This window comes from Vombatus ursinus, unplaced genomic scaffold, assembly GCF_900497805.2.
Source record: "Vombatus ursinus unplaced genomic scaffold, bare-nosed wombat genome assembly UNPS02014817.1, whole genome shotgun sequence".
NCBI lineage: Eukaryota > Metazoa > Chordata > Mammalia > Diprotodontia > Vombatidae > Vombatus > Vombatus ursinus.
The window spans coordinates 13219284-13238205 of NW_020954595.1; the positions used below are offsets into that span (position 1 = coordinate 13219284).

The window sequence follows — 18922 nt, forward strand, 5'->3', positions numbered from 1 at the left end:
CATCCATCCATCCATCCATCCATCCATCCATCCATCCATCCATCCATTCATTTGGCAATCACTCAGTGAGCAGCTCTTATGACCAGGGAGAATCAATGATGGGCTGTCGAGAGAGGGAGAGAGTCTCAAAGCCAGGAAGCTCTGGGTTCAAATGCTACCTCTGGTACACACTGCCCCCATGATCCCAGGCAAGTCATTCAAGGTCTCGGTGTCCAGTGTAGGCAATTCATTATAACTTAAGTTTTAGGAAAGGTGCCAACTTGCACTGGTAGAGAGATTTTCCTCACCTGGGAGTTTCATGTGCCAGTAAAATCCTAGGTCCAGCCTTTACCGCGGTCCCTGTGTGTGAGGCCCAGTGTGGGTCACCCAGAGGTGACACGGCCAAGAGTAAGGTGGGCCTCCTGCCTCAAGAAGTTATAGGGCGGCGCAGACAACAGCTACACCATCCGGGAGAAGGGGGTCAGCCAGTCCACCAGCCGCCTGAGCTGTTCACAATCTGTCTCTGACTTGCGTTTTCCATCTCATGTCCCTTTTAACACTCTGATCTAGCCATGATGGCCTGTTGCTGTTCCTTTCAACCACCATTTGCCCAGGTTGTGCCCCCTTCACTTTAGGTTCAAGCCCCATCTTCTATGTGAGGCCCTTCCTCATCCCTGGCAGCTGGTGCCATGCCTGCCCCTTCTCCACAACCTTGTATCTAGTTTGCCTAAATGGTCCTTTATTAGGTTCAAAGCAGGTGCCAGTCTGCCTTGGCAGGGGGAGTGCCCTCATCAGGAATTTCTCATACCGGTGAAATCCCAGGCAGGTCTGGGCCCTAGCCCTGAATTCTTTATCCGTGGACACAGGTACATACTGCTTCTCTCTCCTGAGGGCAGGGATTGTTTCAGTTTTTGACTGTATCCCTGGGACCAGCATAGGACCAGCATAGTGACCGGCACCCAGGAGGTGCTTCATCAACACTTGCTGATTGCTCGGTCGGCCTGAAAGGGCCAGTGGAGTCCTACTGTAACTGCTTCACGGCACCCAAAGGCAGACTCTACCCAGAGATGGCTGCCGCCTCAGCGCCCCTGGGTTTGCCCCTGAAGGACCAGATGTGGAGTCACGCATGGGGGCTTCTTGACTTTATCCAGGCTTGGTACTCAACCTTTGCCCCTACCACTGGTCTTCGGGCTGGTGTCATTTCTCCTCCTGCCTGAGCTTGGATGGGCATAATAATGGGCAGGGGCTTCCAGAGAGGCTGAGGGCCTACTTGGCCCTGGGCCTACTCCCCCTTCCACCTACGTGGCAGACCACCCAGAGAGCCCCCATGCAGGTGCACAGGACCATCGATGGAGGCCCCACTTTACAATGCCCTAAAAAATCACACTGTTCTCTAAAGATCCCCTAAAATGCCCCAAAGGAATGCCCTCGTCCCTTACTTTGGTAAATCCTGGGCCGTTTGTGATCTTCAAGTCCTGTCTGGCGTCATCGGAGCCGTTTTCTGAATACGCGAACACTGTGGAGGAGAGGTCACACACAGCAGTCCTCAGGGCCCGGAGACCCCTGGGCCACCTGGCCACCCTGCCCTCTTCTTCTGCCCAGCCTCCAGGTGGCTGGGCTCATCTCCCTGGTCCCCGGGATCTTCCTTCCCTAGAGTATTTCTGCTCCCCGATGGACAGCTCTTCTAAATGTGGGGGCCGGGCTTGGCGCTCCCACAGAGGGGCGGGGCAGCCTTCTCTGAATTATAGGTTCACATTTCTCTGTTTTTATTTAGGCTCTAAGCCATTTTCTTGAATCTCCTAAGCTGAAGGAAAGGCATCTCATCTGATTGTGGGAAAAAAATAAAATCCCACGATCCCCTCCCCCACCCCCAACTGGTTTTCTTTTCACTTACAGAGTTAGGTTGGGGTTTGTTTTCAGTCAGCGTGAATGTCGCAGCGTATTCACACCCCTCTCCCCCTCTTCACCGCTACCTGGACTATTGCGATGGCAAACTGATCTCCCTGCCTTGTCTCTGCTCTCCCCCGCCCATCCTTTACATGGCTACCCTGTGATTCTCCTAAAGAGCAGGTCCACCTAAAGGTCATCTGTCCTGCTCAAGATGCCCCATGGGCTCCCTAGTGCCCCTAGGATCAAACACAAAACGCAGACAGTCTGGCTCTAGCCCCTCTGCCCAGCCGCTGGACCCCGCTCCCCGTGATGTCCGCTGTGGTCCATCCGAACCCCCCTGTTTGCTAGTCCCCTCAAGTGATGTCTTTCATCCTCCATCTTTGGGAATGACCAGTTTCTAGTAGCGTGCCTTCACAAGTTAGCCCAATTTCAACGAAATAAGGTCACGGTAGCAATGTACAGTGAGTGAATGGAGATCCCTTGGATGGCAGAATTGGTAGGCTCTGAAATGTGTGGGGGGTTGGAAAATCAGAGGTTACGCCTAAATAACGTGGAGGGGCAAACCGCAGAGGTCACTGTCACTATACAAGCATCTTTTCCATGATCGATTGATCGGTGGAGAGCCTGCCCACGCAGTGTGGCTGGGCGCCCAAAGTAGGACAGAGAGGGGCTCACTTGGCTCCCTGGCCTGTGACCTCAAGTGGTCCTGATGTGCGCTCCCACCAGCTCCCTTCTTTTCTACTCACCACTGTTGCTGCGTCTCCTGCTTGGCTCAAAGAATACTCCAGGCACCTCCTCTGGGACCTCGCCAAGGTCTGAGATCTGTGAGAAGACAGAAGAGGATGAGCTGAGGGCCCGGAGCATCCCTAGGCCAGGGAAGAGAGGTCTCGGGGGCGTGTTGCTGGCTGGAGACATTAATGGCATTCCAACAAAATAAAAAGTGCTTCGTGTCAGTCCATCTTAGGTCCATCTGGGGCATTAGCTGTCTCTGGACACATGTGGGTCTCCAGGGCTGGCCCCAGGAAAGCTAAGCCTGACCTAACAGGGAAGGGAGCCGTACCTGGGATATCACACTAATGTTGGGGAAAATCTCCCTGGGCCCTGAGTCATGCGGGTGGAGAAAGAGTTCTGGGACCTGCTGAGATCCTGCAAAGCAATCCCCTTCTCTGCTCATGGGCTGCCCACAATAAGTACAGAAGTGGGGCGTCCTTGCAATAGGCCCCAGCAGCAGGAGTCCCTGGGCAGGAGGATTCTCCCCTCTAAACTGACAAGAGTCCTCCTCCCCTGTGATGGAATGGCAGCATTTTCTTTTCCTTTTGGATTTAGTCTCAGTACTATTCAGGTTTTGACCACGAGTCTCTCACCCTTGGCCTCCCTTTGGTATAACACTCACCCAATAAATCAGAGAAACCTGATGAGAAATTCTAAATGGGGGTGTGAGGCTGGGAGGCCTTGCCTCCACTGAAGCAGGGCACCTGTCTTGCAAGGCTCATCACATCTGAGGGATACAGTGTGGATGGCCCTCTGCCCATGGCCCACACGCAAGGTAGAAACCCAAGCTGAGCAAACATCGCGCTGACCGCTCGCCCACCTCTGCACCCAAGGAATAGACATTTCACTGTCACCCCCAGTTGGTGTGATCTGGGGAAAGGCAGCACTGCTCACCTCTACCCTCCCAGATCAGGGGGAACTGAAGGGTGCAAAGCTAACTCTATGGGCTGATCACAGGGCACCAAGCGCTGTCCACTGAGTTCCATCTCGCACAGTCTCATCACTCTGGCATGCCTTCCCTCTCTCTCTGTCTCTCCTTCCCTCTTTCCTTTACCCCCCATCCTTCCTTCTTTCTCTCCTTCCCTCTTTCCTTCCCCCCTGCTTTTTCTCTTTCCCACTATTGGGCGTATGCCCTAAGATGGTCAAAGACAGATAGTGCCCATATATACTTAGCACTGTTTGTGGAAACTAAAAACTGTAAGGCTGGGGGTGGGGTGGGGGGGTGAACTGAACGTATGTACAAGGTGCACAAATGTAATGGTATATTATTGTGCAGGAGGAAGTGAAGATGAAAAATTCAGAGAAACATGGGACTTACACGCACTGATGCCAAGTGAAGCAGGCAGAACCAGGAGAGTGGTACAGACAGAGGCCACAATAATGTAAATGAACACGCCCCTAAAGGCGGCTGAGCTCTGAATAACTATCGTGATGACTGGGGCTGGTTCAGGAAGATGGATGAGGAACCACACTTTCCCTCCTCTCCGTAGAGAGGCGGGGGACTACGGGAACCGACCATGTTGGTTGGCTTTGGTGAGGAGGGAGGGTTGGCGGGGACACATACCAGGGAGTAGTTGTACAAAAATGACAGGATCGTTGAAACTTTAATTTCAAATCGATCCTTTGTTAAGTGTGAATAAACAACATCCCACATATTCAAAATTCCGAGACTATCGGCACCCATGGAGGGAGGAATGCTTCCCAGTCTCCGCCAAGGGTGTGACCTGGGAGGATTCCCAAGTGCTTCAGTGGACGAGCCCAGAGCCATCCTTCACTTCTCCTCCTCTCTCTGCACAGCCTCCCCCAGCCCGTGGGGGGCTGACGAGTCTGCCTGACATCCCTGAGTCAGGGCAGTCTCCTCACGCTGGCCGGCCGGATTCAGGCCCCATCACATTGCAGATGGAGTATGACCACCGCCTCCTACCTGACCTGCTCCAGCTCACTGCCCTCTCTCCCACTCAGCTGCCCAAATCATCTTCTCAAGGCAGAATTCTGACAGTGTCTCAACCTTCAATGACTCCCTATGCCTGGAGGATAAACTGTAGATGCCTCGAATTGGCACTGAAAGCCCTTTGAGCCCCTCCCAGTCTAGTATCCCATGACCCACTTTCACACTCTCAGTGGTCCACCTATGGAGTCCACGTACTATTCCCCCAGCTCAGCCTTCCAGGCCTTTGCACAGACTCTCTCCAGCTGGAGATGGGCCCCCTCCTGGCTTCTCTCTGGCTCTGGAATTCTTATCCTCATTCAGTCACTGCCTCTCATGGGGGGAGTGGGGAAGCTTTCCTGATCCCCCCAGGAGTGCCCTGTCCCTCCTCAGATTCCCTTGAGTTTATTTACTTCTCAGTGCTCAGGTTGATGAGGGCCAGAAAAAGAGTGCTTGAATGCTGTGTGAGCCGATGGCGGGGGCAGATCAGGGAAAATTCTAATCGGGGAGGCCTTGAAAGGAGGGGCGATAGTAACTCTCAGGGCTAGAGCATTCTCCTATTCCCAAAGCACTTTTTGCCTGGCAGGGTGGCAGTGTTAGTGTGATTGCCCTCATTTTACAGATGAGGAAACTGAGGATCGGAGAGGGGAAGAGATTTGTCCATGGCCATGTGGCTAATGAGCGATGGAACTCAAATTTGAACCCAGGTCTTCTGACTGCTACCTCTAGGATGCTCCCAGGTGGAGATGAGGAGGGGGAAGGGAAGGCTGAGAGTGGCAGTACTGTGGGGGCGGGGAGAGCACAGGTAGGAAAGGCAGGCCACCAGGGCAGGGACAGGGCCAGGGGTCATAGCACAGGGGCCAGATCTCGCAGGGAGAGCATTTCATCTCCTTGGCTGTGGCAGAGAATCTGCCTGGAAAGCCCTGGGGTCTGCCCTGATTTGGCTTTTGTTTCTGGTTGGAAGCATTGAGGACCAGCAGACTTTGCCAGTGGACCCTTTGCAACCACCCCCAAAGGCATTGTGTCAGGAGTTAATTCAAGATGTACCCCAGAAACTCGGGCTCCCATCCATAGTCCCTCACATGAATGCAGCTGTCTAGCTGACCAAGCCCTTTCCTGGGGTCATTTCAGCTTCCTGGGGGTGAGATTCTCTATCTCTGTCTCTGTTTCTCTGTCGCTGTCTGTCTGTCTCTCTCTGTCTCTCTCTCTCTCTGTCTCTGTCTCTCTTTCTCTGTCTCTGTCTGTCTGTCTCTCTATGTCTCTGTCTCTGTCTCCATCTCTCTCTCTCTTTTTCTCTGTCTCTGTCTCTGTCTCTCTCTGTCTCTGTCTGTCTGTCTCTGTCTCCATCTCTCTCTTTCTCTGTCTCTCTGTCTCTGTCTGTCTCTCTATGTCTCTGTCTCTCTTTCTCTCTGTCTCTGTCTCCGTCTCTCTCTTTCTTTCTCTCTGTCTGTCTCTGTCTCTCTCTCCCCCCCCCCGGTGTCTGTATCCTTGTCACCTAGCCTGGCACCTAGCTTCATAAATAGGTAATAAACAGTAGGTGCTTAATAAATGCTTGTTGCTTGAATTGCACTGTCAGCAGATAACATCAGGGGAAATGTCAGAGTTTCAGAGAAGGAGGAGGATTACAGAGTTCCGGTTGGGAGAGCTGGATGCACTTCCCGAGCTTCCCCTCTTGGTTTTCTGTGCCAGGGACGTGCCAAATCGGAGAGCCTCATACACTGGGTCCACCTTGTTACCACAGGCTGCAACAGAACACAGGAGGCGCCCATGAGAGGAGCCTGGCTGTAAAGCCACACTAGCAGAGCCCTCCCCAATCTCCTTATTGGGCCTCATGGGCCATCTCTGAGGGGCTCCCCCCCCAGCCCAGACCTTGCCCCGTGGTCTGCTGGGTATGTGCCGGGCACAAGTGACGCATGTCCATGGAACGTGGCTGGGCACTGGGACGCCCCTATCTCAACCTCTCATTCTGGGCCCTCTCTAACCCCAGGCTCAGGGTGACTTTCTCTCTCTGTCCCTGGTCCTCAAATCAACTTTCTTTTCTCATCTGTACTCCCTGAGAGAGAAGACCTGGATAGACACCCTGTCCTTCCTCGAGGACACAGATGGGTGAGAAGTGGGTCCTACCAGGTCTCCTGGACTGCCGGCTTTAAAAAGTCCCCCAAAGCACAAAGGCGTGATGCTGAGACTCTGGGGCAGTAGGAGAAAAACAGGAGGAACGTGACAGAGATAAAAAACAAGAGAGCGCGGCATGTTCATGGTTATTTCCCCAAGGAAGAGGGCGAGGGATGGATGATGGAGGATTCAGAGCCTGAGCTTCTTTATCCCTTGGACAACAGAAGCCCTGATTTGGGACACTTGGGGTAGAAGACGGAGGGCACCACTGTCAGGGGCGTGGGTGTGCCTGGGCTGAATGAGGCAGGATCAGCAGCCGGGCCGGCTCCCCACTCACCAATGGGCATGACTTCTCTGATGCACCCAAACTGCTCCTGGATGAGTAAGGGGGAGCTATAGTAGCGCCGGAACCCCTTGGGCTGGAGAAACAGAGAAGGCCTTAATGTCACTAGTGCTGGCAAGACCAACCCAGAACACCCCCATGGCACCAACCTGGTCTCTGGGGGCATCCCCCCCTCTGCTCTGGGCTCCAGAAGCCCCCTGCCTTTGGCTCTCTTCTTACCAAAGGGAGAACAAGGGAGTCATTTGGCCAAGTGGATTATTCGGAGCGCCTTGAAGCGGGCAGGGCCTGCCTGGCATGAGGGAGCCAGCAGGCGGTGGGGAATATGCCCCAGGGTCTCCTGAAGGCCCAAGCAGCCTGTCTACCCTGAGTCTCTTCTCTCCCCTCTCCCTATATCCTGAGTCTGGGATAGGGGCAGCAGGGACAGCCCCCTGAAGCTCGGTGACCCCCTTTCCTGCTGGTAAATAAAGCCCCCTGCTCTCATGGCATGAGATCAGCACCGCCACATTGGGGACATTTCCAAAGGACCAGAGGGAGGGCCCTTGAGCCTGTGCATTTGAGGAAGCCAGAGCGGCCTGGTGGAGAGCCCTGGGCTTGGAGGAAAAAAGATTTGATTTAAAATCCTGCCTCTGACTCTTACTGTGTGTGCTCACCTCAGCTTCCCCATCTGTAAAATGGGGACGATATTATTTCGCAGGGCTTCTGAGAGAGCAGAGGAGGTGATGCCTGTAAAGGGCTAGGTCTGTGAATAACCTGAGGCCAGCTTACCAGTTTGCCCACGCAGCACTGGGGTCCGAGGCTGTCTGCACATTTGTGGTGGAGGCTCATTCTGCACGCTTTGCAGCGCAGACCCTGCTTGGTGTTGCCCCCTGTCAAAGACAGCGGGAGAAGTTTGTTATAGGCCAGGCTGCCTGCCTTGGGGCTGACCTCATCCTGCTGCCTCCTCTGCCAGAAGACCCAGGCCAGTGCCACTCTGCCTGACATCCAGAGCTCAGCCGTCTGTGTCCTCCCCCGCTGTCTGTCCCCAGCTTGGCCTCCGCCCATCCCGGAGGCCTCCTGGAGGCCTGCCTCCCTCTGCTCTCCCTGCAGCTCTGGGTGCACTTGCCCCACCCCTCTTTATTCTGAAACTACATATTCCCTCAACAGGAGGGAAGCTTCTTGAGGGCAGGGAGGGACATTTTATCTTTGCATTTCCCTGTCTAGCTGCAGTACCAAGCTTGTAGTAGGTACTTAAGGAATGTTTGTTGATTGACTGAACGATTGGCCCTTGATTGGCAGGAGGAGGAGGCCTGTCAGTAATACTGATGTTTGTAAAGTCTTGAAAAATCTCAGCGCCTTCTGCTCCCTCCTTCCCAGTCCCGGCCCAGTGGTAGTGGAAGGGGGTGCCTGGGACCCAGAAGCAGGGCGCCCCTTTGTCCTCAGCAAGCTCTGCCTTCCAGGCAGGAGCCCTTCCAGGCCAGGCAGGGCCTCTTCTCAAAGCCTGTTTGTTGGCTCTGGTACAACCAGCCAGAGCTCACCCCGCTGGCATGGCCTTGGAGAGCCTAGGGGCTCCTCCGGGCCACCTTTGCTGCCAGGGTGGCTCGCAAAGAGACAAGGAAACAGCACTGCGGATGGCACACCACGATGCCTGTGCGAGGTCTCGCTCCTTAAACACGGGAGAGCAGCATCTCCCCGGGCTCATGGGCAGCACTCGTCCTGCAGGACCAGAGTGTGGGGCCTGCTGGAAGGCAGGGGCGCCCCCCGAAGAGGTGGGCTTCTAAGAGAAAGGGCCCTTCATCCTCTGGACCCTCAGCAAAGTCTTATCAATCCCCTCACTCCGGGCTCCCCTAGGGCGGCCCTCCCCTAGGCGGCGCGGGAGAAGGGCCCTTCCTGCCGAGGTGGGTGCTGAGGAGGGCCCAGGTGCTCTCCATCATTGAGGTTACCACCTGACAAGACTCTCTGCTCTCAGTAAGCAGAAATGTTTAAGAAAGTCTTCCTTGCGAGCCTTGACGCTCCAGCGGAGCCTGGAGCCCAGAAGGGCCCTGGGTGGGAGGGACTGTGGCTGCACATCTGGAAAGAGGCCCTCGTGGCCCGAGGATGGCACTGCCTCACTCAAGAAGCTGGTCAATGTCTGCGTTAGCCGGTATTCTGCAGTGCGGATGTCCACAACTTACATTTTTGGAGCATTTCGAGGGGCGCCCTCCTTTCTTAGAGGGATGCCGTCACGCAAACACCTTGGAGAGGCAGAGGAGCGCACAGGAGGAGTCATGTGCCTGTGGTCAGTCTACCAAGGTCAGTGAGATCCCCTTTCCTTCTGACCCGCCTTGTCACTGCTTCACTGTGACGCGGCTGGCACCAGGAGCTGCCTGGGGTTGGGGGGAGAGCACAGCCCTGGGAAGGGCGAGCAGGCGGTGGGTCCGGGCGTGGGAGCCAGGCTGGGAGACAGGGGGGCACTGTGAGCAGGATGGGGAGAAGCAGTCTCCTGCCCCCACTGAGGATTTCTGTGCAGGGCACCCTCACTGCAGCCACCCAGACCCCCGAGTTCAAAGGCTTCCTCAAGCCCTCTGTCCAATCCACGGCCAAGCCTGGTGGGTTTTGCCTTCTCAGCGTCTCACACCCATCCTTTCCTCCCAGAGGGCAGCCTGGGGTTCAGGAGGTCTGGGCTCCACACGCACTCCTGCGGTCGGTTGGATGCCCGGCTTGCTCGCCTATACGGTGACAGGCTCGGGTTGGCCGTGACGACGCTGCTCCGTTCCCTTCCAGCTTGACCAGTGTACGTATGGCTGGGATGATGATTCGACCCCTCTCAAGTCTCAGGCCTCAGTGACTCTTTCCAGACTCGGGGGCGTTTTGAGGTCTCAGGCTGGAAGCTCATCATGGCAAAGACAACCTCTCCTTTTCACCGCAGCGCGTGTGTAGACGTGCAGCCTGGGCCAAGAGTGAGTCAGCTGTCTGTCTCTGGGAGTAAATGCAGCCTGAGTTATGGGTTTGTCATTGGACCTGGACTTAGAAGCAAAACTCAGGTGGGACATCACTGAAACGTGGGGTAGGTGGTGTGATAATTGTGATTGAGATCTGTTGTTTGACGGGTAGCCAGGTGGTGTGGTAGACAGACTTCCCTGAAGTTAGGAGGACCTGAGTTCAAATCCAGCCTCCTTACTAGTCTGTGTGACTTTGGGCAAGTCACTTAACCCTGATTGCCTCAAAAAAGAAAGAAAGAAAGAAATACAGTTTGATGTTACAGTTCTAAGTGATTGGGCTCCAATGAGGAGGACTTAGGTTGTGTTCTGATGACCATAGACAGCCTGTACTTTCTCACTGTCCTGAGTCCTTCTGACCCTGAGTCGGACATAGAAATGATCTTGGCTCCTCGTTGGACGAGGCTCCTGGCTGACTGCAGAGGCTGCGTGCTGACACCCATTCCTCAAGTCCCCATCACTGACTCACACCCTCACCCCATTTCCGATTTTGATTAGGAAACTCCCCCACCTGAGTCTGGCATCGATAAGTGAGCCGGGAATTTCCCGACCACATTTGGGTCTGACTGGGAATTCTCCTTCCAATATCTGGCATCCATGACCTATTCTCAATCAAGCCCATCTTTAAGGCATCAACCTTCCCTGCTCAGACCTCTGTCTGAGAGTGTCCTCCCACCAGGATCTTTGCTGCTGTACATATCTCCCTCCCGTACTTTTTGTCTAGTGATGCTGGCCCTGTGCGTTTGGCTGAATCTCTGTCAGTTCTACCAGGGTGTGTGTGTGTGTGTGTGTGTGTGTGTGTGTGTACTTTGTGTGTTGCGCTGCATAGGAATAAAGCTCATGCTTTCTTGTCCCAATTTCCTATAAATCCTTGAACCCAGATCTTTGCTCTAAACCAAGCCGTGAGGCCAAATGAAGCACGTGGTGCTTGGTTGCTGGAGCTTCAGAATCCCAGCTCTGGGCTGGAGAGGGCCTCTGGAAGCGTCTAATTCAATCCCACTCCTTGTACAGATGAGGAAGCTGAGCCCCACAGAGGTGCTGGTATGGGCCCAAGGCCAGCCAGGAGGCGAGGGTCAGAGCCAGGACGTGAGCCCAGGCTCTCTGCAACCCCACCTGTGATGCAAAGCAAGGTGCCATAGTGGGACCTCACTGGTGGCAGAGGGGGACTGAGGCAGAGTCCAGAGGCTGGAAAAAGAGCCCAGGGGAAGAGATCGGTGGTCTGCGCCTTTGCCCTGGCTCTCAGAATGTTCTCCGCCCTCCCTGCCTGCCGCCTCTGACTTCCTAGCTTCTGTCGGGGCTCGGCTCAAAGCCACCTCCCAAGAGAGGCCTTTCTGAGCACCCACACCCCCAGACCGGGCTCCCCGCAAATTACTTTGTGCCGATTTTGTGTCGGCTCACCGGGCAGCACGCTGGCTCCTCCTCAGAACGTTGGACATCGGCAGTGCAGAATACGTGGCTAACGCAGACATTGACCAGCTGCTTGAGTGAGGCAGTGCCATCCTCGGGAGCTGGCGATCTTGCTTCTGGTCTTTGCACCCCCGTCCCTCCGGAGACCAGGCGTCCTGCCACGGAGGCCACGTCCACGTGGTGCGGCATCTCCGGAGCTCTTCACAGGAAAGCGTCACTAATTCTCCATCTGCCCCAAATGCTTCTCTTAGCTCAAGTTGAAAGAGTGCTGGCCCGGGAGTCAGGAGACTGGCCTGGGTCCAGTCTTGGGCACCTCGGACTTAGGAAATCATTTCTTCTCTCTGCAACTTCTGCGGCAGCTCCAGCGTCCTCATCTATAAAGCATTGGTGCCTGCATATGATCTGACCTGAACCCAGACCCACACCCCTCCAGGCAGGGCTGTGGCTCGGGAGATGCCCACGTGTGTCTGTGCCCAGAAAGGGCCTTTATCCAACCTGAAGGATGTCTGAGCTACGGGCTGGCTGGGCCGCAGTCCACGCTGGTGCCCTTGGCTGACGCTTGACGCCTCTTGCTATAAATTTCCGGGAAATGAAGGGAGGCAGCCTGGCCGGAGTGGATCTGGAAAGCAGCCCTGGTCAGTCTGGGTTTGCAGGAGCCAGGGCCCAGGGAGGGCATTTTAATGGGTCTTCTAGATGGCACAGGTGAAGTGGGTGGTTTGATGGAGTCCAGATCTGCGTGAGGGGGTGGGCCCAGTCTCCCAGCCAGCTGTCGGTCTGAAGATAAAGGCTGAGTTTCAGCCACAGGGGACTGCAACAGGAAGCCGGGCGAGGCCTGTGAGCCTGGAGGCCTCAGGTGGCAAGTCCTGCCATGCCCTGGGAGGTGAGAGAAGGCAAAGCATGCCTGGGTGGCTCTGGGAGCCCTGAGCCGGAGGATACACAGGCTCTCACAGCGCGGGGTGAGCCCTGGCCATGGCACCGGAGTGAAGGAGAATCTGTCGTCTGCACACAGCCATGGAGGAGGTGGGGCCAGGACTGACTCTGCGTGTGGCTGTCACGCACCAGGGCACTGGGTGCTGCAGGCCCGGGGTCTGTCTCGGACTGGGGTGCATAAACCTTGGGATCCTTCTCCACAGGCTGAGGTCAGGGGGCTGCCACCTCCTTGCCTCCCCAGGTAGGCTTTGGGTGGGCAGAAAGCTCTGTTTTGAGCCTTCCCTCATAATCTGTCACCTAGAGAAAGAACAAATCCCTCAGATCAGTGGACCTGTGTGGTCAGTCATCAGGGCCGTCTCCCATAGGGGCTACCATAGGAAGCAAAAGGTCCCCAGGCCCCCACGGGTCAGGCCAGGCGGGTTCCACCCTTCGGGCTCCATGTCCTGGTTCCAGAGCATGTCACGCACCTGCCAAAAGACTCCAGGGATTCCCTGGTACCCTGAGGATCTGTCTGCCGTCAAAGCTCCCGAGAGCCTGGCCTCAGCCCCCTCTGCAGCCACATCATAGGTACATCATTGGAGACACATGTATGTGCAGCACCCAGCACAGAGCAAGTGTGTTTCAGGATCACAGATACGATAACAATAAGGAATAATAATAGTAGCTAACATTTATATAGTGTTTACAGTATGTCAAGCGTCGTGCCCAGTGCTTTACAATTGTTATCTGATTTTATCCTCACAACAACCCTGAGAGGTAGATGTTATTATCCCCATTTTACAGATGAGGAAGCTGAGGCAAACAGAAGTTAAGTGACTTGCCCAGGGTCACACAGCTAGCTAGTGTCTGAATCTGGATTTGAACTCAGGTCTTCCTGACTCCGGGCCCAGAGCTCTACCCACTGAGACACTTAAGTGCCCCCTTAGATCTGGAAGGGATCTTGAAAGCCACTGAATTCAGCTCCCTCACTCGGCAGATGGGGAAACAGAGGCACGCAGAGGTTAAATGACTTGCCCAGGGTCACTGTGGCCGTAGCAAGTTCACTTCTCTCATGATTCATTGCAATGAAGGCCAGCACGAATTCCTTGAGCTGAGTATTGGTGAGAGGTAAAGCTGGAAGGCACCTTCTGGTGAGGTTGACACAATTAATGCCTTCTTCACTCTCCTTGAGACCACGTTTCAGCCATTGCAGCTAGGTGGCACCTTTGTACATAGATAGCTGGACCAGGAGCCAGGGACCCAAGTTCAAATCCTACCTTATCACTTACTTGCTGTGCAGTCCTGGCCACCCTGTCTGCCTCAGTTTCCTCAACTGTAAAATGGGGATAATATCAGCACCTGCCTGCCAGGGTTGATGTGAGGGCCAAATGAGATAATATTGGTAAGCACTTAGTACAGTGCCTGGTGAGCACATAGTGGGTGCTTAATAAATGCTTGTTCCCTCCCTCCTTCCAAGTCACATTTCTAAAACCATCCAAGGTGTCACCTTAACGGTAGCCTGTGACTGGCCATCCAACTCCCTGTACCCGTAAGGAACTTTCGCCACTAAGGAACATTTTTTCTTTGGCCTCCCCCACACCCTTCACCCTGCTTCCTGTTCTTTCTGCTCTCTCTGTAGTAGAGGACTCCAAATGTAATGGGTTTTTAGCCTTCAGTTTTAAACTCCCTCTTAAATTAAAGAGCCAACCTTTTGTTTAGGGCCAAGGAGAAAAACCCCCAGTCTGACTATCACTGACCCTTCTGGTTCAAGGGAGGATTCCCTCAAGCAGAAATGGTAATAATCTGGGAAATGGCTCTTGGGAGGACAGCTACCAGAGGAAAGACAAATGGGAAGGGAACTGGAAAACCCAGACTAGACTATCATCCTCCTAATCTTTCATCCATTCATCCATCCATCCACCCGTCCATCCATCCACCCGTCCATCCGTCCATCCGTCCATCCGTCCACCCACCCACCCATCCGTCCACCCACCCACCCACCCATCCAACAAGCTCTGATGAAGTTCCTACTATGTGTGTGTGAAACGATGTTCTCAGCACCAGAGGAGGGGATGCCAAAGAAGAGATGATAAGATTAGTAAGATGAGGCCTCTGCCATTGGGAAAAGAAAAAAAGATGGTGCACCGGTCTTGTTTCCCCTAAAGGAGATTGCAACAGAAAACTAGAGATGACTTTTGGAGGAAGGGAATGCACGTGTGTATGAGAGAAAATTTAAAATGCAAGAAAATTCCCCAATAAGATTTTCTCCCATGGGCCTCCACCACCCCCCGACCCACTCTTCCCCTAAATGATTCTTTCTTACATTTGACCCTACCCCATCACCACTGAAGCAGAAGGTGAGAACTGGCCTAGTCCTGTGACGCCTCCCCAAGCTGGGGCCAACTTTGATCCTGGAACTGGACCACAGAATTCAGGGCTGGAAGGGACCTGAGAGGTAATCTCACTCCTCACTTTACAGATGAGAAACCATGATGTAGGGAAGGGAAATGATCTGCCCAGGGTCACTGAGTGAGTCCTTAAGCAACTGAGGGTTTTCTTCCAGCACACCGTGATGCCACACCGCCCTCATCACCCTACTTCTCTATGTGTGTCCCGGACAGATGACAATGGGGGTGACTCCACCGCAGAAGACACAGAGTCAATGTTTCTAGGGATTTCTGTGAAAGGAAAAAAGGGAACATATTTTCCATCATACCAGCTCCTTGTCATGGAAGATTGATTAAAAATAACCCCTTTGAGCCCCGTCCTTACCCAGGACACACTTGGAATGGCTGTGGGATGCCTGGCGTGACTCCAGGGCTTTCTGGGAAAGTGGGAGCTCAGGGGCTTGGCTGTCATCACCAGACTTGCCGAGCCCACAAAGGACGCCCCAAAGGGCCATCAGAAAGCGAGGCCTCTGGAGTCCCCCATCCCTCCTTTCATGACCACTTCCCCAGCCCCTGTCTCCCTGAAAAACGTTAATGGTATTCTTTGTTTAGAAACGCCTATTGGTCTTTCCTATTTCGGGTCCTGACTGCCAGTGGAAAAATTCTCTCTGCTTTCTCCCCTCCCTCATCCCCACTGGTCTTTAAAAATAGCAGGAGACTGACTGGATCAGGCTGTCCTCTGGAGGCCACAGCCTTTCACCTCGAGGCCACCAGTTCAAATCCTGCTGCTTGTTGGCTGTGGGATTTGGGTGTCATGGGCTTCAGAGGGGACGTTCCTCAGCGAGAGTGGGCGGCCACCGCAGGGGCAGAACTCGATGGGGAGGTGACTGCCCTCGATGTCACTGTCCCGGTCCCTGTCCTTCAGCACGTCCTCCGTGCACGGTCCACCTCCCACCTGCTGACACTCCCGCGCAGGTCAGCTCGTTTTTGAGCCTTCCCTAAGATCCGAAGCTGGGCTCCCTCGCTGCGCTCTTCCCAAGCCTTGTTCTTGCACCCTGCTTCCCATCTCGACGGCTCCCTGGATGCTCGTGCACTGGTTCTGCCATCCTGAGCTCAGCTGTAGTTCTCCCACCAACTTGGCTCTCCGTGAAGACTCCTGGGATCTGCTTTGGTTCGGCGCCGTGGTCCCCATCGTGCCTCTGCACGCACCATGAACAGGGGCCAACCTCTCGGCACAGGCAAGCGTCCCACACCTCCCTGCACCCCGGGTCTGCCACTGGGCTTGGAATCACCGAGTCCTGGAGCACTGCGGGCCCTGCAGATATCCGCTACCCCACTCGTCTAATCCCTCAGGCCTTATCACAGGGAACTGGTCGAGTCACTCCAACGGATTTTTTTCTAGATTTGGGCAATCTGTGTCACCATGCAGCTGGTATTGTAAAAAAAAAAAAATAGAATGGCTCCTTGGTGACCTCCTGCCCACACACGTTTCCTACCCTGACTACTATAGTGGGGCAAACAAGAGCGCTAGACTTGGAGTCAGGGGATCTGTGTTCAAATCCTGCCACAGATAGTGGGCAGGGCACCTGACATCTCTAGGTCTTGGCTTCTCCGTCCACAAATGACGAGAATGTCTGCCTCGGAGGGTGGTCCTTGCTTTGTATGGGGTGCTCTTAGATGGCATGCCCAGCCCTTTCCTGGACCCATGGCTGGAATTAGCCTTACACTGAGGAGATGCCCTTAGAGGCTTTCCTGCCCTTTGCACTGCCCGGCATGGATGCTCTCTGCAGCAGACCTGAGAAGGGACCTCCCTCACTGCCACACAAGGCAGGTTTAGGACCGCACGGACCCTCGGGAAGCTTTTCCTTCTGTTGAGCCCAAATCTGCCTCCCTGTAACTTCTACCCATTTATCTATCAAACGTGAAGGCGACAAGCACCACTGGGAGCAGGCCATGGGTTCTGAGCTGCAGAGGGCATGGTGGCAGTGGAAAAAAACACACGAAACCAAACCAAACACCCTCCATTTCCCAGAATGCCTGGAAGAAGCGTCCACGTCAAGGCGGCCTGCAGAAGGGAGTGGGACGAAGGAGGCTCCCCCAAGGAGCAGGGAGCCGAGGCAGGGCGGCCTCCACCTCTAGGCAGGGGGAGTTTACCAGGCTCATCTTTAGGCTCAGACCTTTTTGTCCAAGGAGAAAACACCGAGCTACAGCTGAGCTTGAAGCTTTCTTGAAACTGGCTTGTGTTGCTGCAAGGCCAACATCTGCTTCTGAGCCAGCAGCGGTCTCCTAACCCGGGTCCCCGGCCTGCCTCGTGTCTTCAGCAGCCGCGGGTGAGGAGACCTCCCTTCTCGGCTCTGTACTCCAGGATGCGTGGCTAGTGGCCTCCCGCGTGACCTCTGCGCTCTCACAGTGACATCCCCTCGCCTTCCAGCGCTGCTTCCATTCCATGGGCTCCACGCCATCCAGTAGAGAGGGCCCCCTTCTATGGGACATGGGACACGGGACATAGCTTCTCCTCATCTCAGTGAGGAAGATAGCTACCCGCTCCCGGGCCCTTGAGGCAGACTGATTCTGGGCAGAGTCAGAATCCTGGGGCTTGCAGAGCCACAAGGGACCCAGGGGGAGGACTCTGAGGTGCAGAGGGGAATGCATTTGCCCAAGGTCACACAAAAAGCAGGCTGACGCGCCACAGAAGGATGCACGACTCTGTGGTCTTGTTCTGTGGCAGCGGCAGCAACACCAAAGGACTATGGATTAGTGTTCTTAGGAAGAGCACCGGCGCAGATGAAAACAGCCGTGGGACGGACGCCCACATTTCACAGAATCAGCCTCTCGGAGTTGGAAGCTATGTTTAACAACCGACTCTCCTAAAAATGCGCACTTTCTAAGTTTAAAGCGCATCGTTGACATTTTCACCATCACTTTCTCAAGTGTAGAAATCGACAGAACAATAAGCTAAGCCCCCTCTTGTGGCATTGGCCATTTCCGAAGTGTAAATGCTCGCACTGAAAGTTTCACAATGAGGTCTCGAGAGCCTCTGTGAGCTGGATCCAGCTTCCTGCTGCTTGGAGAGAGACTCAGCAGCATCTAGCCCAGCAACCTGAGTGCGAATCCTGTCTACACCACGTCTGACAAGCAGCCTTTGAGCCTGTGCTTGGAGATGCCAGGGGAAGGGCTGCTGTCAGAACTTTCCAGTGACCCTTCGTACCAAGAGTCCAGCAGGTATGTTTGTGAGCTAGCTGGTGAAGGCTGTGCTGACCCCTTGTACCCCAGCTCCCTTCTCCATCCCACTGCTGCTGCATCCACTGCCTTCCAGCGCACCTTCCTCCTCTTTCTTCCATGACAGTGCCTGGTTCACAGACTGTCCTTCCCCCCATCCTCAGTGGCTTCTATGTCAGCGCTGATCACCCTTCTGATGCGACGACACCCTTGGATCCTGTGTTTCCCAGGTTCCTTTGGGCCCCTCCATCCACCCTGACTATCGCCTCCACCTCACCCAAATCCCAGACCATGAGACTCCCATGAGAACATCCTCTCCTATCCCAGGTCTTTTTTTGTTTTTTTTTTTTTTTTAAAGGCAATTGGGGTTAAGTGACTTGCCCAGGGTCACACAGCTAGTAGTGTCAACTGTTTAGTCTGAGGCCAGATTTGAACTCAGGTCCTCCTGACTTTAGGGCTGGCGCTCTACCCACTGTGCTGATGCTCTACCCACCTAGCTGCCCCCTGCTCAACCTGCTCTTGCCTCTCATAAGACCTGGGAGCCACAAGCCCTTGGATTCTCCCAGTCTACCACCCTTGTCCTGGGCTCAATGACTTTCTTACATTCCCTTGATGGGAGAATCATTGGGTTTAAATCCAGGAAGGGAGATAAGTGATCATCTAACCCAAGCCCCTCCCTTTGTGGATGAGGAAACTGAGACCCAGAAGAAGGGGAGTTGGCATCAGGCAGCAGGTATCAGAGCCAGGACCCAGCCCCAAATTCAGTGCCTACGTCACCTGAGTTCCCAAGCATTTCATGAAGGTTCTGGCCCCTCCCCTTGTGTCCCTTCTCTCTCAGCCTGCCATCCCCAGGCTTTGCTAATCCCCAGCCCTGGAAACCTGGGACGGCCTGCGCTTTGGTGCTGCCTCAGGCTGGGACAGGAGGAGGATGGGGGAGTGTCACAAAATCAGCCTCTCAGATTCCCCTGAACAGGACGTCCCTGACCAAGAATTCCTTGGCCAACATCCCAGACAGGTGGATGTC

General features: G+C 54.6%; 1 protein-coding gene across 1 annotated transcript in view; it reads right to left on the minus strand.

The window, feature by feature from the left end:
* STAC (SH3 and cysteine rich domain) overlaps window positions 1–18922 on the minus strand; it is a 68945-nt gene that overhangs the window by 11600 nt on the left and 38423 nt on the right. Inside the window, exons 3-7 of the mRNA XM_027835932.1 lie at window positions 7788–7888; window positions 7017–7098; window positions 6194–6309; window positions 2616–2691; window positions 1419–1495 (exon numbers count right to left, since the gene is read on the minus strand). Coding sequence (XP_027691733.1) covers window positions 1419–1495; window positions 2616–2691; window positions 6194–6309; window positions 7017–7098; window positions 7788–7888 — 452 coding nt within the window. The remainder of the gene's footprint in view (window positions 1–1418; window positions 1496–2615; window positions 2692–6193; window positions 6310–7016; window positions 7099–7787; window positions 7889–18922) is intronic.